Source organism: Pseudophryne corroboree, chromosome 3 (genome assembly GCF_028390025.1).
Source record: "Pseudophryne corroboree isolate aPseCor3 chromosome 3, aPseCor3.hap2, whole genome shotgun sequence".
In the NCBI taxonomy this organism is placed as follows: Eukaryota; Metazoa; Chordata; class Amphibia; order Anura; family Myobatrachidae; genus Pseudophryne; species Pseudophryne corroboree.
The window spans coordinates 456,682,106-456,703,827 of NC_086446.1; the positions used below are offsets into that span (position 1 = coordinate 456,682,106).

The following is a 21,722-nucleotide window of genomic DNA, read 5'->3' on the forward strand; positions in this document are numbered from 1 at the left end:
AATGCAGAACCTGTTGATCGTCTGCAGGTTAAGAATTGGCGGAAAGGAACCAGTCGGCTTCTGAACCAAGAAGAGGTTGGCATAGAAGCCTGAGACAGGGGGAACGGAACAATTACCTTGGAGGGAGTGAATGGACACACGCAGGGCTTTTGCTTTACCTGGATCCTGTGAAAATCCTATGTAAAAAACAGTGGAAGGTTAGAGAGCAGTCCTGGGAGAGTACTCCACGTACCCAGGAGTCCGTCGTGGTTGCCATCCAGGTCTCATAGAAAAGCAGAAGCCGGCCTCTCACACTGGGGTCTGCCAGGTGGAGGCCCACCACATCTTGCGGCAGGCTTGTCAACTGCCTTGGTGGCAGGGAGTCTGGCAGACCAGGGCAGTTTGCCTCGTGCTTGGAGCTTTTGGAGGAAGAACCCTAGAACGTAGAAAAGGACTTGCCCTTGTCCTTTCCCTATGGACGAAAAGGAGCGAAAATTAAACACTTGCACAATAGGGGCGGCCACAGAAGGAAGGAAGGACGTTTTGGATGCTGCCATGGTGGCTATGATATTATCCAATTCTGGACCAAAGAGAATGTCCCATGAATAAGGAAGAACCTCTAGGGCCTTTTTAGAGTCCAAGTGCAGGAACAAAGCCAGAGGGCTCTCTTAGCAGACCCTAAAGGAAGCGGACACCTTGGATGTTAGGTGACCAGTGTCTATTGCTCCCTTATCAGGGACAGTACCTGGTTTCTGCGAGTATCAGAAATGGGGCCTTCTTCAAGGGTGTCTGCTCAACCTCAACGGCCTTAGCCACCCAAGTGGATGTTAGGGCTGGTCACACGATAGACTCGGCATGAGAATAAATAACTAAGCAAAGTTTACAACTTCCTATCCTTTGGAATCCTAAGGGAAGCCGTGTTTGGGATAGGAAGGGTAGTGTTTTGGACTAGGCCGGCAAAGTGAGCGTCAAACGGGGAAGGAGACAGACAAAATGGATATAAAGAAGTAATGCACTTGGAGACCTGAACTGACCAAGCTTCAGCCAAAAGATTATCTAGCTGCGCAGAAATTGGGAGTTCAGCGGAAACCTTCTTCTGACACTTGAACACAGGAGCTTTAGACTTAGGGGCTTGCTTCGCAATTAAAAGGACCAATTTAACTGCCTTAATCAGGACCGCCACATCTACCTGAGATAGAGATTCCTCCAGGACAGAGGAGGTCTCAACAAAAAAATGAAAGTATACATCTTCCTCATGGCCTGAGGAATCGTCTTGAAAAGCATAGAACTTTCCTGTCTCGAGGGTCTGCGCTTAGACATGCACCAGTACTGCCACTTTGTTATTAGATCATTTACTAAGTTACATTATGTATATATCTTATGACTCTGCAAAAGGAAAAACAATGACAGATGAATCCTTTTTGAGCACCAACACAGCACTGCTACCACCAACAAGACTGTAAGCTCTCACGAGCAGGGCCCTCTGTTTCATGTCTGCACCTACTTCATCAACCTCATCTGAACGTGTACTCTTTTTATGAATAACGATCTTATAACATTTGTAATTCTGAATGCCCAGCAATGCAGAATTTATTGGAAATTTACAAGAAAACATTTCCCTAGCAGGTTACACTTACTGCATCCCAGAACCTGTCATGTTGAGTGGGGTTGTCACTTTGTATTACATCTTGATATACACGGTCCACCTCATTTACATGAAGACGCACCCAGTCAAGCAGCAATATCAGAAGGGACCCAGCTAACAGAGAAAGCAAAGACATTTCATGAATACATTTACATGATCCCAAATTTAAGCAGTAGATAACTTCCACACAACCCAATGAGAATTTGTGGGCTGATCATTCCAATAGAGTTCAGCACATATAGCTTTGTACTGCAGCTGGATTTTTGTCAATAAATTCAATGTAGTGATTTTTAATAAAATTGTGAACAGCTTAACCAGTTTCATAATAAGAGATGGTGGCAATCTTTTTGTAGTTTATGGAAGTTATGGTTTTCTGCAAATAAGCAGATAGGGTTTCTGTTTAAGTCTATATTTTCATATAGAAAAGAAAAAAAAAACAGGCAAAGATTGAAGGACAAAAATTGGTACACATCTGCTGTGATTCTTTCCTTAGTTTCATTTTACATAATTAGTGTAACCCCACAAATTTAGCACAAGGTTAAATCCGTTTTACAGAAGCTGTGACACCATAACAGAGCATAGAATGGAAAAAAAATCATGTTTTTTTTCATCTTTTTATTATTAAATGATTATTAGGTCAGTTTTTTTGATCTTTCAGTGCTGACTTGCAGGGGAGACGCTAGTATCCTTTGTGCTTTTTTCTCGGCGCAAATTTCTGTTGTATGAATCGTCTTGTGACTCCAAGTGTGAACAAAAGAATTATACGTAATGTCGCCATGCAGGTGAACCCTATAATAAGGCCAGCCAAAATTATATCAGTAATAGGATGATTATATTTAACATTGGCTGCTACGGAGCTATCCTATGAGGACATGTTCTTTATAGTTTTGCCTTTAGGTACTACATCATATTACATTTATCAAACAAACACATATAAAATGTAAAAATGCACTGATTGAATAATTATTGATCTGTGGGGGTAATTCAGACCTGATCGTAGCAGCAAATTTGTTAGCAGTCTGGCAAAACCATGTGCACTGCAGGTGTGGCAGATATAACATTTGCAGAGAGTTAGATTTGAGTGGGTTATTTTGTTTCTGTGCAGAGTAAATACTGGCTGCTTTATTTTTACACTGCAGTTTAGTTTTCAGTTTCAACACACCCCACCCAAATCTAACTTTCTCTGCACATGTTAATCCCCCCCACCCCCTGCAGTGCACATGATTTTGCCCAACTGCTAACAAATTTGCTGCTACCATCAGGTCTGAATTACCTTGTGTTTTCTAACCACTGCTAAAGTTATGCTAACTATAAAGGTTTCTTTCTGTGTTTCATAGATTAACTTAAATTCTTTTTTTTTTTTATATGTTTTGTGAAGTATATAGCAGAAAATACGGTATAATGTGTTTTTTGAAACAATGTACACTGTAAAACCATGAATAAACTTATGTTTGGTATAAAGCAGCTTTATACTGTAATATACCCATTTTATACGAGATTCAGATATCTATTTTGGGAAATCCGTGTATTATTTGCAATAGGAGGTCATTGTAATGTGCCCAAGTTATACTAACGTCAGTAGCTTATACATTTCTTAAACTCAAAGTTTATTATTAGTGTTAATATTTTAACTAGCATTATACATTCTATAAAAGTGAACATACAAATTACTTCTGCTCTGATTATCAGTAGAATAATTGATTACCCATAACAAATAAATAAAAGTAGCAAAACGGCCATCAGAAGCAGCTCCTAATAACATGGTGCCCACTCCTGCTTAGCACCAAACTGAAACTGACTACAGGTGGCTGGGGGGTGGGGGTTTAGTGGAGACGAGGTCTGGGGCTGCTGGGAATTATTATTATTATTATTTTTTTTAACTAATTGATGCCCAGAGTCTCATCTCTCCAGGCTATAAACCAGTGGTCCCTGCACCCCCTAGTGGGCAAAAGAAGAAATTAAATGATAAATTACAGGTTGAGTATCCCATATCCAAATATTCTGAAATACGGAATATTCCAAAATACGGAATTTTGAGTGAGAGTGTGATAGAAAACCTTTGTTTTCTGATGGCTCAATGTACACAAACTTTGTTTAATATACAAAGTTATTAAAAATACTGTATTAAATGACCTTCAGGCTGTGTGTATTAGTTTGCATATGAAACATAAAAAAATTGTGTGAATGTACACACACTTTGTTTAATGCACAAAATTATTAAAAATATTGGCTAAAATGACCTTCAGGCTGTGTATATAAGGTGTATATGAACATAAATGCATTCTGTGCTTAGACTTAGGTCCCATCGCTATGATATCTAATTATGGTATGCAATTATTCCAAAATACAGAAAAATCCCATATCCAAAATACCTCTGGTCCCAAGCATTTTGGATAAGGGATACTCAACCTGTATTAAAAAAGGAGATGCAAAGAAAGCTTATGAAACAAAGCTTTTTTCATTGCACTCTCATACTCTATTAGTTCTGCAACCTGAGAAGCACTTCTGGCACAGTATTAGCTGGTTGCAGTAGCAAGAAAAACCAATAAAATCTTTTCCATTGGGAGTGACTGCCTAATTTATTAGGCTCACTCCAAAGTGCCCGTTTGTTGTCGCACATGGCAGTCACTCACCTTAAAGACAACGCCAGTGGGTGTTGAAACGCATTGGAAAAGTTATGTGGTGGGATGTTTGTCTGATCCAGCTGTCCATTTCTAACCCAGTGCTAGGACACCTGGGTTCCATCTTTCTGCCTGGAGTTTGTTATGTGCCATCTACCATACTGTCTGGTACAGATAACATCCACCTTGATTATTTTATTATTTAAGAAATCTTTATGTGCTTGATATATGCACTCTGAGTATTTGTATTATTTTATGCTACCAGACAATAAAGTCTTCCATCTAAGAATACATATGGAAGAACAAAGATACCTTTATTTGATGGTAACCAGTGATACTTGTGTAAGGGTTTATGTAAACATAATTTTAATAACAAGAACAATAATAATTTTATTTAGATAGCGCTTTTTCTCCAGTAGAACTAAATTTTAAGAGATCCATTGATTCACGTCTTTAAGGGATCATAAAATCTATTGGAGCACTCCGTTTTCTGGAAGTCTGTTGAGATGGTTAACCTACAACCAGTAAACTCTATCTCTACACATGTGGTGGGATGTAATGGCGTCCAAGTTTGCCGGAGGTGCAGGATGTCGGACGAACTCCATGCCTTGTAAATGACTGCCCCTTTAAAAAAAACATCAGAGTTCGGCCGGCATCCCGCACCTCCGGCAAACTCGGACGCCATTACATCCCGCAGTTGGTGTGTGAATTGTAATAACATTGTGGCAAAAGTTGTGTTTTTTACACTGAGGAGGAGACATATCAGTAGGACCAGAGAGCCAGCACGGTTTGGGCTGGAACACTTTCCCTAACTGGACAAAAAAACTGTATGTTTGGGACAATCTTTATCGCATTTTTTGGCCACCCTTTTTAGCACCATGTAATGCATGCACTTTACTACACACTATGAATTAAAGACTATTATTAGCACATAAGATTAGGACAGCAATATGAAACATTTAGTTTTGGCTACTGTTGGCCTTTAAGTAACAAAAATTTAGCATTTAAATGCAGATGTTAACTTTATGTAACTTATTGCACCAAATGCTGTTCAGGGCATTTGTAACATTTTAATAAATATGTTCTTTTCAAATTTACATTTTAACTGTAATTTCACCATATTTGATACTGGAAAGGATATAGTGGAGGAGCATGTGCTTTGTCTTTCAACCATGAGATCTACATGAAGATAGGTGATGTAGGAAAAGTAATACTATGGGCCAAATGTAATAGAGTGAGAGTTTCAGAAAGTGAGAGATTTGGTAAGGTTTTTCAGTTCTTTTTAAAGTGGCAATCATTTACACTGCAAAACCAGGTTGATCTTGCTGTGTAAATGATTGCCAATTTAAAAAAACCTGCAAAACCTTACCAAATCTCTCACTTTTTGAAACTCTCACTCTTTTACATTTGGCCCTTTGTGTCTGTAATTTTCCAAAGTCTCACCTGTGGCAGCTTCAATAAAAAGTATTTCACACAGGTTCCAACACAGCTCCATGGCAGACAGGAAAGAGAGCTATAACACAAAGTATTTGTTTAAACCAAAAAGTGAATAAAATGCATGTTTTATTAAGGCTACATAAAGTTCTAAAATAGCAATGTTTCCGATGCACCTAACATTGTACAGAGAAGTTCATTAGAGCACTGGATTTCATTGTTAAGTTCTAACAGTTTATTTTAAAAAATGGGCCCAAACGTGTGGGCTCTCATGGGACAACCACACTAATGAGGGTCCGTAGGATACAAATGTTTGGCAGACTGGAAGTAAGCAGCCGGCCTGGCCGGCACAAGAGTAAAAGATAGGCATTACTCCTAAAACTAAATTTAAAAAAATATGCTGTGAGGATTAGATGATCCTATTTCTGAGGGACCCAGGTCCTGCCCTCACCAGAGCTTTAACGGTCACAGTCGAGTTGACAATTACTAGTCAACATAAAATAAGAATAAAAAAAGGCAAAGCCTGATATGTTTCCACTGCACAGACAGACTCATTTTCCATCATCATGAACTAATCTGCTCCATCAATCACAAGGCTACAACTCAAGATTGAAATCACAAAATCCTCTAGCAAAGTTTACTTACCAAATATCTTCAACATCTACATAACCAATATAAGGACAGCAGCCTTCAGTGGACACTGATTTATATATGCTATTGTAGGCCACATCTATCTTTTTTAGTAAGAATGAGAAGACCTAAAAAATAAGTCTACATATCCTTCAGAACCAATGGGACAGGATTTGACTCCTAGATGCTCAGATTAGTCATCTATTTAGCAGGCATTTGATAAGGGTCACACTGGTGAGCATCTGCTCACTAAGGGACCGCAGCTGCCCTCACAGTGTGTGTACGGAAATAAATGTGGATATTCGCGAAACTGACAAATTTCAGGTATGCGACCATCCCACTCCTATCCTTCAGCGTGGTTTTAATAACATCATCATTATCAGCCTGTACTTGGTGCAAGAGATTAGTCGAAAATGGACAATTACAAAAATAACACAACACTGCTGTAGAGAACATAGACACAATGAAATAATAGTTCAGTCTGTGTAACAACAATCTAAAAAGTTTAAGAATAATTGGTGTGGAGCACATAAGATTAACAGCTAGGTGAGGTGATCGGCTCATTCACTTATGTAAGCATGTGGTCCATTGGATTCATGAATGAAATTGTTTTACACAACTAATGAAACACCCAAGCGATTATAAAAGACCCCTGGAGTCACACAAGTGAGGTCTTCTGCCAATAACAGTCGCCCATTGTTCCCTTAAAGTACGACACACTCACTGGTACTTAGGATGGTACTTAGGATGCTGTCTGGACTTACACTCGCAACAGTAGGGGATTATACAATCGTCGGGTGATCACTAGGTGACCGCAGAAGCAGATGGAGGTGGAACTAAGTGCTGGGACAGAATGGGGGTTGATCATGTAGGTTTCTGATACTAAGCCACAGGTGGTGCAAATGGCAAAAGCAGAATATATTATAAACGGGTGTAGTATGGTATGCCGGAGCTCGGGCTCCCGGCGACCAGCATACCGGCACCGGGAGCCCGACCGCCGGCATACCGACAGCGGGGCGAACGCAAAGGAGCCCCTTGCGGGCTCGCTGCGCTCGCCACGCTGCGGGCACGGTGGCTCCCTCCAGGTGGGTTGTGGACCCCCACGAGGGAGAACAGCTGTCGGTATGCCGGGTGTCAGGATTCCGGCGCCGGTATACTGTGCGCCGGGATCTCGACATTCGGCATACTGAAGACCACCCTTATAAACACTGTAGTACTAAATCTAACAGAGGCTGTAGACTAGGGTTCCCAATTCCGGTTAGAATACAAGGACATGGCACAGGCAGAAATGAGCAGAAATAGTCTGGAGCTTTCACCCAAGCCAGGACCAGGGTTTCAGGACACAGAGCTGAGCCAGAAAGCATACATAACAAATTGCAGAATAAAACTATTACCAGTAAGTGAGGGCTGGAAGCCTGATAACAGGAGCAAACAACAATCAGGAACTCCCACCTAGCCACGCCTCCTAATAAAAAGGTCAGAACAGCTGTGTGGCTGCACGTACAAACAAACGGCGTCCCGGCTGCTTAGGAACAGCCATGATCCTGTGCGGCGCCCGTTCCTGAGCAACTGCCAGAGCTGGATGCCTCTGCAGCTGAGCAGACGCAGCTCCATGGTTGTCACGTAACAACCAGAAAGGCAGCGCAAAACACCACCACTTGGTATTAATTAGGCTATGACTATTTATATAATCACACATAACAAAAGATTTTATAAGCATAATTGGTTTTGAATGTTTATAATAAAACAGATATACATGCAAATTCCTTACTATGAGATAATCTACCAAATTCTCTCAATGGTGACCATTTGATGTGCACTCTTCAACTGGAATATTAATATCCTCACATAACATTGTTACTTGCTTCACAGTCTCCTTAATTTTGCGTTATAACAGTTATACTGATTTGATTAGTGAGATACATGTCAAGCTGAACTTGAGCAACATACACGGAATTATAAAAAAAAAATGTACATAACAAACCCACATTGAAAACATTTACCTACCTGCTCAGACCTCTTGGCACTTTGAGTTGGATCTCGTATAGGAACTAAAAGACAAAATTTAAAAATGTTTAAAATTCTGGTATAAGTGTGCATTACCGATGGCCGGAAGGCAATAGACTAAGGTGGCAGTGTCACCAAAACACCTACAACATGATACTGTGACAGACCAGAAAGGGAAAATAGTATAGTGGGCAAAAAAATAAATAAAAAATAAATAAATGAGTGAGTGGAGAATGAAGAGAGAAAAAGACAAAGGCTGTAATAACAATTAAAACACTATCAGACCAGTTCTTTGCAAAGGAGTAGAGCCAGGAAATAAATACACAATCATTTCTAGAGCCAACATAGGGAGCAGATGGGGGATGCACGATGATACCTTATTTAATACACAAGCTATACTGATGCAAGTATAAACTGTGGGTTCTGATGTCACTGCTTCAATGTTCATTAGGAAAACCTCTTTTTACAGTCACTAAAGTACTTATTTATTAAGCTATTTAAATATAAACACTCAGCAGATCTTTAGAGAATCTCAGTCATTCACATCAGTCTCTGCCCCAGTGAATCTTACATCTACAGATGTGTCCTTTTATACTGTTGTTCAAATCGCGCAAATAGTTTCTCTCGGTGTGCCAGGTACCGTGCAACTCAGCCGCCTCAATCACTCAAAATGTGCGTCATTTGTAGTATACACATACCACTGAGACTTGCGACATTTGTATGTCTGTATACAACCGAGATGGACTGTGTACAAAAAATAAAAACAAAGGAGAAGATTTATGTGCTTACCTGTTAAGTCCTTGATATCCATAGGGAGGAGGAGAAAGAGAAAGACGAAGAAGACGAAAAAGACAAAGATGAAGAAGACTAAATATCCCACAAGCCAGGCGCATCGGGGTGGGCGCCCTCTGTCCCATATGGATCTTAAAGAAAAGCATTTAACTTGTAAGCATATAAAATCTCCTTTTTTCCTTCAATCCATAGGGGACATAAGCTTAGATGTGGGACATCCCAAAGCTATTCCCGCTAAGGGTGGGGAAGCTCCCTGAGCTGCTCTGAAAACCCTTCACCCAAAGCTGAATCAGCGAAAGTGAAGGTGTCAAATTAAAAGAATGGTCAGAAGACTACGTGGCTGCTTTACAAAACTGTCCTACAGAGGCATCACATCGACCCGCCAAAGAAGTCCCCACTGACCGGGTGGAATTAGCAGTCTCCCCGGCAGGATAAAAAGGTCCACCGCAGAGTAAGCGCGGTGGATGGTCAAACAGAGCCACATAGCCAAAGCCGACCAGCTCCGCTTGTGAAAGTCATACAGGACAAAGAGAGACTTCGGCTTACGGAGATCCCTCGTCCAGTCAACATAAATCTGGAGGGCCCGCACTACATCCAAAGAGGCCTCCTCCGACAATGAATTCTGTGCATGAAAGACAGGAAACACAGTCTGATGGTTGATACGAAGCCAAGAAACTTTGTTAGGGAGGTAGCCTAATCGTATCCGAAGCGCCGCCCGGTCTATGTGAAAAATAGGATTTTAATACATACCGATAAATCCTTTTCTCGTAGTCCATAAAGGATATTGGGGAAAACTAGTATGATGGGTATCGACGGGGTCCAAAGTATCCAGTGCAGTTTTAAATTTCTTCAACTGGGTGTGCTGGCTCCTCCCCTCTATGTCCCCTCCCACAGGCAGTTATAGGTAAAAACGTGCCCGAAGGAGAAAGGACATATATGTTAGAAGGAACATGATAACAGAAAAGGTGGTGAGATTTACACACCAGCACACCACTAACATACAACAACCAGCCACTGCTGTAATAACAGCAACAGCTGAACAGGTAACCATAGGATAAGAACCTGCATAAAAGTCAACGCACTGAGGCGGGCGCCCAATCTCTATTATGGGCTACGAGAAAAGGATTTACTGGTAGGTATTAAAATCCTATTTTCTCTAGCATCCATAAGGGATATTGGGGGAAACTAGTATGATGGGACATCCCAAAGCTTCCAGAACGGCGGGAACGTACGGAGACTACTGCAGCACTGCCTGCCCAAACTGGGTATCCTCTTTGGCCAGGGTATCAAATTTGTAGAACTTCACAAAAGTGTTCTTCTCCGACCAGGTAGCAGCTTGGCATAGTTGCAAGGCCGAAACTCCACGGGCAGCCACCCAGGAAGAGCGCACTGATCTTGTAGAGTGGGCCTTTAGAGACTTAGGAACAGGTAAGGCTGCCAAAACATACAGATGGAGCCACGTTCATCTTGGCTTCTCTGCTGCGCCTAGGCACACCATGGTTTATTAACACAAACCCCTCATCTATTGTTCTCAGCTGCAATACAATACAGAGAACAATACAGCAGAGGATTAAGGGGGTCATTTCGAGTTGACCGTAGCTGTGCTAAATTCACACTGACATGCGAGGGGACGCCCAGCACAGGGCTAGTCGCCCCACATGTCAGTGCCCCCCCCCCCCCCGCAGAAGTGCAAAGGCATCGCACAGCGGCGATGCCTTTGCACTTCAAGAGTAGCTCCCGACCAGCGCAGCTTTAGCATGCCGGCCGGGAGCTACTCGTCGCTCCCCGGCCTGCAGCGGCTGCGTGTGGAGCGTGTGGAGCCACGCAGCCGCTGCGGCCCGCCCCCCCCGCACGGTCCAGCCACGCCTGCGTTGGCCGGACCATGCCCACGACCGGCCGCCGTTCCGCCCACTCCCACCCAGCGACCGCCTCTGCCTGTCAATCAGGCAGAGGCGATCGCAGCCCTGCTACGGCCTTCGGCCGTCTGGCATGCGTCGGCGCATGCACTGCGAAAAAAAGCAGCGAGCGAACGGGTCATAATGACCCCCTAAGTCATTACAGCAAGGGATTAAGTCCGACTGCCCAGTCTCAGTTAATCCTATTTAAGGTCAAGATAAACATGGACCCATCTGTAGGCCTGTTGGATAGTAAGCCGAATCCAACGAGCAATGGACTGCTTTGAAGCAGGGCAACCCTTCTTCTGCGCATCATAGAGCATGAACAAGGAATCCGTCTTTCTGACCTGAGCTTACGCTTCCGGAGGAACAGAAGCGTCAGAACTGGGCGGAACTATAATAGGTTGATTCAGATGAAATGCGGAGACAACCTTCTGCAGAAGCTGCTGTCTAGTCCAGAGCTCCGCTCTGTCCTCGTAAAAGACCAAGTACGGACTTTTACACGATAAGGCCCCCAATTCTTAAACACGTCTAGCAGAAGCCAGGGCCAGTAACATCACTGTCTTCCACGTGGGGTACTTGTCTTCAACAGTCATCAGAGGTTCAAACCAGGAGGACTGTAGAAAATCCAAGACTACATTCCAAATCCCAGGGTCCCGTAGGCGGCACAAAAGGTGGTTGTATGTGAAGTACCCCTTGCAAGAAGGTCTGAACTTCAGGCAACACTGCCAATTTCTTCTGGAAGTAAATGGAGAGAGCTGAAATCTGAACCTTAATGGAAGCCAGACGTAAACCCTTATCCACACCAGCCGGCAGGAAACGTCCCAAGTGAAATTCAGCAGGCGGATATGTGCGTTCCTCGCACCAAGAGACAAATCTCCTCCAGATATGATGATAGTGTTTTGACGTCACTGGTTTCCTGGCCTGAACCATGGTTGCAATAATCTTCTTGGAAATGCCCTTGTGAGCTAGGATGTTCCGCTCAACCTCCATGCCGTCAAAGGAAGTCGCCGTAAGTCCGGGTAGACGAATGGTCCTTGTTGAAGAAGATCTCTTCTGAGTGGTAGAGGCCAAGGGTCTTCGACGGACATGTCCAGAAGATCCGAGTACCATGCCCTCCGAGGCCAATCAGGGGCAATTAGAATTGTCTGGACACCTTGATTCCTGATTCGCTTTAGCACTCTTGGGAGGAATGAGAGCGGAGGAAACAGGTAGACCAGCCGGTACGGCCAAGGCGACGCCAGTGCGTCCACTGCCCTCGCCTGAGGGTCCCTGGTCCGCGATCAATACGTTTCTTGTTGAGACGAGAAGCCATCATGTCTATTTGTGGGCAACCCCACCGGCCGATGATCTGCTAAAACTTATGGAGTAACTACCAGCCAGTGCAGCTCTTGCGGCTGGCCGGGAGTTGATCGTCGCTGCCCCTGGTCGCAGCGGCTGTGTGTGACGTCACGCAGCCACTGCGGGCCGCCCCCCTGCATGGTCCGGCCACACCTGCGTTGGCCTGACCGCGCCCCCATATTGGCGGCCAAACGCCGCCGTGCCGCCCCCTCCCCCCCAGCGACCGTCTCTGCCTGTCAATCAGGCAGAGGCGATCGCTAGGGAACACTCTCAAACTCTTAAAGTGCCAATGGCTCCTGGTGGACCAGTCTATACCCCATGGTACTAATGTGGACCCCAGCATCCTCCAGGACGTAAGAGAAATAAGGATTCAAGGATATCAGATTCAGAATGGGTCTGACCGAACCGTCCGGCTTCGGCACCACAAACAGGTTTGAGGAAAACCCCTTGCTGCATTGCGGTAGTGGTACTCGAACAATGACGTGGGACTAGACCAACTTCCGGATAGCCTGTTGTAACGTAACTTGCATATCCACCAAAGCTGGCAAGCTTGAATCGAAAAATCGTTGGGGGGGGGGGGGGGAGGGCTACTGTCTAATTCCAGCTTGTAGCCCTGAGAAACGAGCACTCTGACCCAGGCATCCCGGTAGGAGGTCTGCCAGACGTGGCTGAAGTGACGCAATCGAGCTCCCACCTCGAGATCCCCTCGGAGTGGGTGGGCACCGTCATGCTGAGGCTTTGATGGAAGCAGAACCGGTGGACTGTTCCTGAGAACTGGTGCTTGCAGGTTTTCTGTACTTACCTCTGGTGCCTCTAGCCACATTGGAGGCACCTCTGGCCTTTGATCGAAATCTGTGAGACCGAAAGTACTGGACAGACGGCCCCGGATAGGAGCGTCTAGCTGGCGGGGCCCCAGAGGAAGAAACGTGGATTTCCCAGCCGTAACTTTGGAAATACAGGTATCCAATTCAACCCCAAAAAGCCATTCCCCAGAAAAAAAAAGGGGGGGGGGGGGGGTATGGACTCCACACTACGTTTGGATTCTGCGTCCGCAATCCACTGACACCACCACAGGCCCTGCGTGCCGGCACTGCCATGGACGTCCGAGCATTAATGTTCCCCATCTCCTTGGGGGAATCACACAGAGGACAAGTGTAGTGTCCTGAATGTGCTTCAGTAGGGTTACCATAGTAACTAAGGGACCCCTCTGAATTTTAATGGACCAAGAATGAATAGCATGGGTCATCCAGCAACCCGCAATGACCGGTCTTTGTGAGAGACCGGCTGCAGTGTATATAGCCTTTAGGGTAGTCTCTATCTTCCAATCCCCAGGATCCTTCATGGCAAAGGAGCCCGGGGCAGGCAGCACCGCCTTCTTAGACAGGCGAGAGACTGAGACATCCACGCCAGGGGGTTCCTCACAAAATGTTCTACCTTCAGGAGAAAAAACTTTTTGGACACTTGGAATTTTTGGTCTGGATTTTTTTAGGCCTGTTTGAATAAGTCTTCTAACTCTGGAGAATCAGGGAAAGTGACATTGGGCTTGTTTTGTACAAAGAAAAACAACTGCTGTGACGCAGTGTCCTCTAGAGGGAGATTTAGCACATTCCTTATAGCCAAAATTAGGGGTTCAATACCCTAAGTAGAATCGGGATCCCCACTAACGGGATCCAGGTCATCCCCATCATCTTGTATATCATCATCTGTATCAGATAGTAGTACAGGTAAACCACGCTTCTGGGGACCTGCATGAGAGAGGGGGGTGCTGTGCATCTGCCCTAGCAGCGAAATCTGCAACACCTTGTTGCAGTAGCGGAGTTTTCTGAACATTAGCAGTGAGCTGGGATGACATATCTGGCATCATAGTCTTAAGAGACCCTAACCAGTGGGGCTCTGGACCCCCTCCCCCAGCCTCTTCACTAATCTGTGAAGACTGACTGCATTGTTCACAGGAAACAGAGTCATTATATAATGGAGAGAATCTGGTGCGACATACACTGCACAACTTGTGCTTACCCATATTTCACAGTAAGTACAAAAACATACACATACACACAGACAGTTATAATGGAAGCTTGCCCTACTGTATGTGAGATGAGACAGAGAGAGGGATGATATCAGCACACTCTGAGCTGCACAGCCCCAGTGAGACTGTCAGCTCTGTAAAACACAGTAAACGCTAACAATTGCAATCCTAAATATGCGCAGGATAGTGTACACAAGCGGCTCTCCCCCTTTGCTACACCCTGTACCAGTTTTTCAGCATGTCTGTGCGGCAGGAAGCACTGTGTGTGCGCTGTAGATGGCTGCAGTAAGCAGAGGAAAGCGCCAAAACGACCCAAGTCCCACTCTGAGGAAGCTCCGCCCCCTCCAAGGGCGCCAGAGCTGTACATATTTTTTTATACTGGCAGTCTCCTAAACAGCTTAAAACATCTCACAAGTGCAGGTCAAGCAGTTTTGTGCCAGTTTACACACGGGGGATCCTAGCGGGATCCCACAGGGAGGGTCCCGTACGCCAGGCCCGTGGTCAGCTGCACTTTGAACCGGGGGACCCCCCTAGCGGGGCCCTCCAGTGTGTACTCAACACCGATGTCACCTTCAGGCGTTAGGGGTGTGCGGCGTGCTCCGGCTTTGACAGCCAAGGCGCAGTGCCCCGCTGAACAACCACCCCTCAGGACGGTGGTCCAGCAGCAGGGGAAGCGGCTCTGCACCTCGTAAGGCCGGTGACAGCCGCCCCCCCCCCCCAGGGCGCAGGTATGCTGTTGCCCAGACAGCATATGGAAAATAATAAAGTCTTAAAAGACATTGAAGAAAACTCTCTGGAGCTGCAGAGATGTGCATCCTCTGCTGAGGGCACTTTTTTCTAAACTGCCTGTAGGAGGGGGCATAGAGGGAAGAAGCCAGCACACCCAGTTGAAGAAATTTAAAGTGCACTGGCTCCTTTGGACCCCATCTATACTGACGCTACGGCACAAATGTCCACAGAATCCAGAGGCTCAAAAGGCCCGAGAACTAAAGATAAGTTCCACTGAGCCATCAGAGAAACAAACCGGGGGTACACGTGGAGGACACCGTGCAGGAACGGTCCGAACATTAGGTAACAGCGCAATCGGTCTTTGAAAATGGGCATAAAGGACTGAGACATTCACATTCAAAGAAGACAGGCAGCAGCACAAATGCAGAAAGAATGGGAAATGCGAGAGTCAAAATGATCTGGGGTTAAAACCTCTAGCCAAACAACCTATAGTAAATACCAGGTGAAGCAAGTCCACCAAAATCGGTGATAAATCCTTGCAGAAGACAGTTTACATGCATTCAGAATGGTATGAATGACCGTTTTTTAGAACCCTTAGCTATCAGTACGGAGATAAGAGCCGCCCCGAAGCAAGACAGGTCAGAGCCAGATGGAAGGACAGACCCGGAGATAGACGGTCCAGCCATAGAGGAAGATGCAGTGGAGCGTCAATAGAGAGGCCTAGGATATCTGCATACCATGTCCTTTGCAGCTAATCAGTAGCTACAAGGACCACAACGCCAACCTTCAACCTCAATTTGCATAGGACCTGTAGAATTAGAGAGATTGGGGTGGAGCTGTACATGACATAGAAGGTCCACCTAACTGTCAAAGCCACCCAAGCAGACCCTAGGGCTAGACATGCGATAGCACCGGCATGAGAATAAATAACTTTATGGAACTTCCTATCCATCAGATCCTTAAGAGAAGCAGTTTTAGGGATAGGGAGAGTAGTGTTTTTAAATAGACGGGCAATGTGCACGTCAACCAAAGGAAGGAGAATCTGACTTGGACCGATACACGGCAGGAAGCAAATAAACAGCAATGAACTAAGAGACCTGAAAGCGCTTATTAGGAATAGCCAGAGTCTCTGCCAAAAGATCCTCAAGCTGATTAGATGTAGGTAATGCTGCTGAAACCCTCTTCTGACACTTAAACACTAGAGCTTTAGCTTAAGTGCCTGTCCCCCACCCTCAATTAAAAAGATTAATTTAACAAATTTAATTAGGGCCGATGCATTGACTTGACAGAGGGATTCCTCTGGGACAAAGGAGGTCTCAACATATTAGGTAATGGACACGTTTTCATTGTGGTCTGAGGAAACCTCAGAGTCCAAATCATAACCAGACTGGGGAGTAGAACCTTCCGGACTGGAGGGTCTGCACTTGGAAGTGCAGTCTTTATCCAGCATCTGCTGGAAAGATACTAACACCAGTACCAAACCCTGTACTGACTGCGAGAAGGACCGCATCCACGGTGGTTCTAAAGCGGGTAACTTCAGATCAGATGGCATAAGTGGCAGGCAGAGCCCCTGTAGTGAAACTAGCAGGGGGAGCAGGCGCAAGGGTTGCAAGCCTATTAACCTACTGCAACATTACCTGTGAAAGAGAGAAAACCCTATCCGGTCCCTGGCTGGAAGCTGTGGCCGATGTGACCTCTTGCTCCGTATTTGTGAAACACCAGATAAAGAGACAATCCTGGTCCAGATCCTGGGGAGAAAGTACAGTGGTACGAGCCCTGCAGGTAGGCAACACATGAGCGTCCACCTCCATGGGGGCGTATAGGGGAAAAGAAGCCTGGCTGCTGGGAATAAAGTTAACTAGTTGGTGCCCAGTCTATTTCCGCAATTTAAGCCTGTGTCCCCTATGGATTGAAGGAGAAAGGGCTTCCTCACTCCAGGTTCCGATGTGATTAATCTGTGACTTTGTAGGTGTGTTATTCCATTACTGTGGGTTAAAGTCACAGCCTAGCATCTCTAGTACACTATGCAGAGTTTCACTGCATCTGCAATGCGACCAAGACACAAAATTTTAAGAAAAATATGGTATGATTCTGCCCTCGGAGCATCTCAGTCGCGTTGGCCGTATTGTGCCATATGGTGTAAAGATGCTCAGTGTGTGAGGACATATATTCCCTATAACTTGGACACACATACACATCGGTGTTAATATTTGTCAGAAGTCAATTAACCTACTAGTATGTCTTTGGAATGTGGAAGGAAGCCAGAGCATCCACAGTCAATTCACGGAAACGTGGAGAAAATACTTACTCCCCACAGATAGGTCATCCATGACTGACTTACAATACTTTAAAAAAGTCAGTCAGTGTATTTATAGCTGTATTCTTGGAAATAAATAAAAGTGCCCTACACTGTGGGCACTTAAGAAAACTTAAATCCAAGATGGTGGAGGGGTGTAGAAGGGAAGGATGTGGCATCAAACAAGTTTAGTTTACAGAAATGCCTACTTCAGGGCAGCACCCTCTACACCAGGGGTGTCAAACTCAAATTCATCGGGGGCCGCATCAGCAGTTTGGTCCCCATCAAAGGGCCGGTTGTATCTGTAGGTCTATCCAAAATTTACCGCTCCACCTGCCTTATATGTGCCCAGCCATCTGCCCCCTTTTAAAGTGCCCAGCCATGTGCCCCCTTTTATAGTGCCCAGCCATGTGCCCCCTTTTATAGTGCACAGGTCCCCATTTTACACATTGCGGCAGGCACAGGTCCCCATTTTACACATTGCGGCAGGCACAGGTCCCCATTTTACACATAGCGGCAGGTACAGGTCCCCATTTTACACATAGCGGCAGGTACAGGTCCCCATTTTACACATTGTGGCAGGCACAGGTCCCCATTTTACACATTGTGGCAGGCACAGGTCCCCATTTTACACATAGCGGCAGGTACAGGTCCCCATTTTACACATTGTGGCAGGCACAGGTCCCCATTTTACACATTGTGGCAGGCACAGGTCCCCATTTTACACATTGCGGCAGGCACAGGTCCCCATTTTACACATTGCGGCAGGCACAGGTCCCCATTTTACACATAGCAGCAGGTACAGGTCCCCATTTTACACATTGTGGCAGGCACAGGTCCCCATTTTACACATTGTGGCAGGCACAGGTCCCCATTTTACACATAGCGGTAGGTACAGGTCCCCATTTTACACATAGCGGCAGGTACAGGTCCCCATTTTACACATAGCGGCAGGTACAGGTCCCCATTTTACACATTGTGGCAGGTGGTGGAAGGAGGGAGAGAGAGAGAAAGAGAGGAAGGGAGAGGGGCTGACTTACATTTGAAGCGGTTCTCGCCGCTCTTCAGCCGCCTCTCCCTCCTCGTCTGCGCGGCTCCCTTCTCCCTCCTCCGACTGGGTTTCGTTGAATGACGCGTTTGCGCCGTGACGTCACGACGCAATCGCGTCATTCCGCGAAACCCCGCCCCCCCCGAGCTGGGCACTCGGGAGAAGGGGGTTTCATGGCGGCGGCACCGCGGGCCATCAGACGAGGTCTGGCGGGCCGGATTTGGCCCGCGGGCCTTGTCTTTGACACCCCTGCTCTACACCCTAGGGTAGCTCAGTGTCTCTCAGGTAAAATTCATGAGAAATGGTTACAAATGATTGTACTTATTGTAAAGGCTTCAAGTTATTAATCATAATAGCAGAGCAGTGAGACTGCTGCTCTTACCTGCCAGTGAGTTCATCTCCTCCATGCAAGCCTGCAGAACTGAGCGATACTTTTTACTGACTCGGACCAGCCTGTTAAAATGTAAACATACATAATATCAACATACAGCTGGGAAGAGGAACATGCAAAAAAAATAATGAAATAATTATCCCCACACTATACCAGCTTTTTCCACCTCGCTGCAAGAAATTTCCAAGTGTTGTGTAGAGAATATTAAAAGAATCAAACACCCAGTAGAGAATACCCTGATTTGTTGCATAAAATGTTTCCTGGCGTCTCTTAAACCTGTTGGAGTTGCAAGGGGGCCACAAGCAGTTTCATGCACATTTTGTGGGAATGCCCCAAGCCAGAGTTAAGTAAATCCATGGCTCAGCACAGATGGTTAAATCAAATTAACGGAGGTACTAATAAAGTCATCTGTGGCCAAGCATGGATATACTTGAAACCTGGACCGTTGAGGTGCCTTGAGGACCAAGTTTGGGAACCTCTGCCCTAAGATCCTTCTCTTTTGGGATGCAGTAATACAGTGCTCTACAACTATCTGGGGCAAGTATGTCCTAGCTGTTCCAGGGTTTTGGTTACTTAACGTCACCAAGTCCTCAACCAGCAGTTATTAAAAAAAATGAGTTTTATGGTAAGAACTTACCTTTGTTAAAACTCTTTCTGCGAGGTACACTGGGCTCCACAAGGATTGGACAATGGGGTGTAGAGTAGGATCTTGATCCGAGGCACCAACAGGCTCAAAGCTTTGACTGTTCCCAAGATGCATAGCGCCGCCTCCTCTATAACCCCGCCTCCCTGCACAGGAGCTCAGTTTTTAGATAACCAGCAGGAAAAGAGACGACAACGGTTAGTAGCCACATACACCACACTCTCACGACAGGAGAAGTGTCAGCGGCTAATGCCATACCAACCAAAAGAAGCTAAGTGCGTAAAGGTGGGCGCCTTGTGGAGCCCAGTGTACCTCGCAGAAAGAGTTTTAACAAATTTAATAAGTTCTTACCATAAAACTCGTTTTCTGCTGCGGGGTACACTGGGCTCCACAAGGAAAGACATAGGGGATGTCCTAAAGCAGTTCCTTATGGGAGGGGACGCACTGTAGCGGGCACAAGAACCCGGCGTCCAAAGGAAGCATCCTGGGAAGCGGCAGTATCGAAGGCATAGAACCTTATGAACGTGTTCACGGAGGACCACGTAGCCGCCTTGCACAATTGTTCAAGGGTCGCACCGCGGCGGGCCGCCCAAGAAGGTCCAACAGACCGAGTAGAATGGGCCATAATGTGAGCAGGAGCTGACAGACCAGCCCTCACATAAGCATGTGCAATCACCATTCTAATCCATCTGGCCAAAGTTTGCTTGTGAGCAGGCCAGCCCCGTTTGTGAAACCCAAACAGAATAAAGAGAGAATCAGATTTCCTAACAGAATCAGTTCTCTTCCCATAGATACGGAGAGCCCGTACCACATTCAAAGACCGCTCTTTGGGAGACAGATCAGGAGAAACAAAGGCCGGTACCACAATCTCCTGATGAAGGTGGAACGAAGAAACCACCTTAGGCAAATATCCGGGACGAGTCCGAAGAACCGCCCGGTCACGGTGAAATATCAGATATGGGGAACTACAAGACAAGGCACCCAAATACGACACTCTTCTAGCTGAGGCAATAGCCAGCAGAAACACCACCTTAAGGGAAAGCCACTTAAGGTCAGCTGAACCAAGAGGTTCAAACGGAGACTCTTGTAACGCCTCCAAAACCACCGACAAGTCCCAAGGAGCCACAGGCGGGACATAGGGAGGTTGGATACGCAACACACCCTGAGTAAAGGTATGCACATCAGGTAAGGTCGCAATTTTTCTTTGAAACCAAACCGACAAGGCAGAAATTTGTACCTTGAGAGGGGCCAGACGCAGGCCTAAGTCCAGGCCCTGCTGAAGAAAAGCCAACAACTTGGCTATACTAAACTTGGAATCGTCATAATGGTTAGATGCGCACCAAACAAAGTAAGAATGCCAGACCCTATGGTAAATCAGAGCAGAAGCCGGTTTCCGGGCCCGCAACATAGTTTGAATGACCGCCTCAGAAAACCCTTTAGCCCTTAAGACGGAAGCTTAAAGAGCCACGCCGACAAAGACAGCCGGGCTAGGTCCTGGTAGACACAGGGGCCCTGAACGAGGAGGTCTGGGCGTTGTGGAAGTAGAATTGGACGCTCTGACGATAGGCCCTGCAGGTCTGAGAACCAGTGCCGTCTGGGCCACGCTGGAGCTATGAGAAGCAGAATTCCTCTTTCTTGCTTGAACTTCCGAATTACCCTGGGCAGGAGTGACACCGGAGGGAACACGTACGGCAGCCGAAACCTCCACGGCACCGCCAGCGCATCCACGAATGCTGCTTGAGGATCCCTTGTCCTTGCTCCGAAGACCGGAACCTTGTGGTTGTGTCGAGACGCCATCAAATCCACGTCTGGAAGGCCCCATTTTTCCACTAGGAGTTGAAACACTTCTGGATGGAGGCCCCACTCTCCGGCATGTACGTCCTGACGACTGAGAAAGTCAGCTTCCTAATTCAGGACTCCCGGAATCCGGAATGAATATTGCCGATATGGCTGGTAGATGGCGTTCCGCCCATTGCAGAATCCGTGAGACTTCCTTCACTGCCAAACGGCTTCGAGTGCCGCCTTAATGTTTTATGTAAGCCACTGTTGTGGCGTTGTCCGACAGGACGGTTCTGAATTAAATGCTGGGCCAGGCTCAACGAGTTGAAGACTGCCCGCAATTCCAGAATGTTGATCGAGAGGAGACACTCCTCCTTGGTCCACCGACCCTGAAGGGAGTGTTGCTCCAGCACCGCACCCGAACCCCTTAGACTGGCATCTGTCGTCAACAGGACCCAGTCGGATA

At 46.2% G+C, this 21,722-nt stretch overlaps 1 protein-coding gene across 4 annotated transcripts in view; it reads right to left on the minus strand.

Moving 5' to 3' along the window:
• Positions 1-21,722, minus strand: part of NUP85 (nucleoporin 85) — a 165,794-nt gene that overhangs the window by 79,370 nt on the left and 64,702 nt on the right. For all 4 annotated transcript variants that reach the window (XM_063960650.1, XM_063960651.1, XM_063960649.1 and 1 more), the window contains 4 exons: positions 18,826-18,896; positions 8,317-8,360; positions 5,689-5,758; positions 1,617-1,738 (listed from right to left, as the gene is read on the minus strand). In XM_063960650.1, the coding sequence (XP_063816720.1) occupies positions 1,617-1,738; positions 5,689-5,758; positions 8,317-8,360; positions 18,826-18,896 (307 nt within the window). The remainder of the gene's footprint in view (positions 1-1,616; positions 1,739-5,688; positions 5,759-8,316; positions 8,361-18,825; positions 18,897-21,722) is intronic.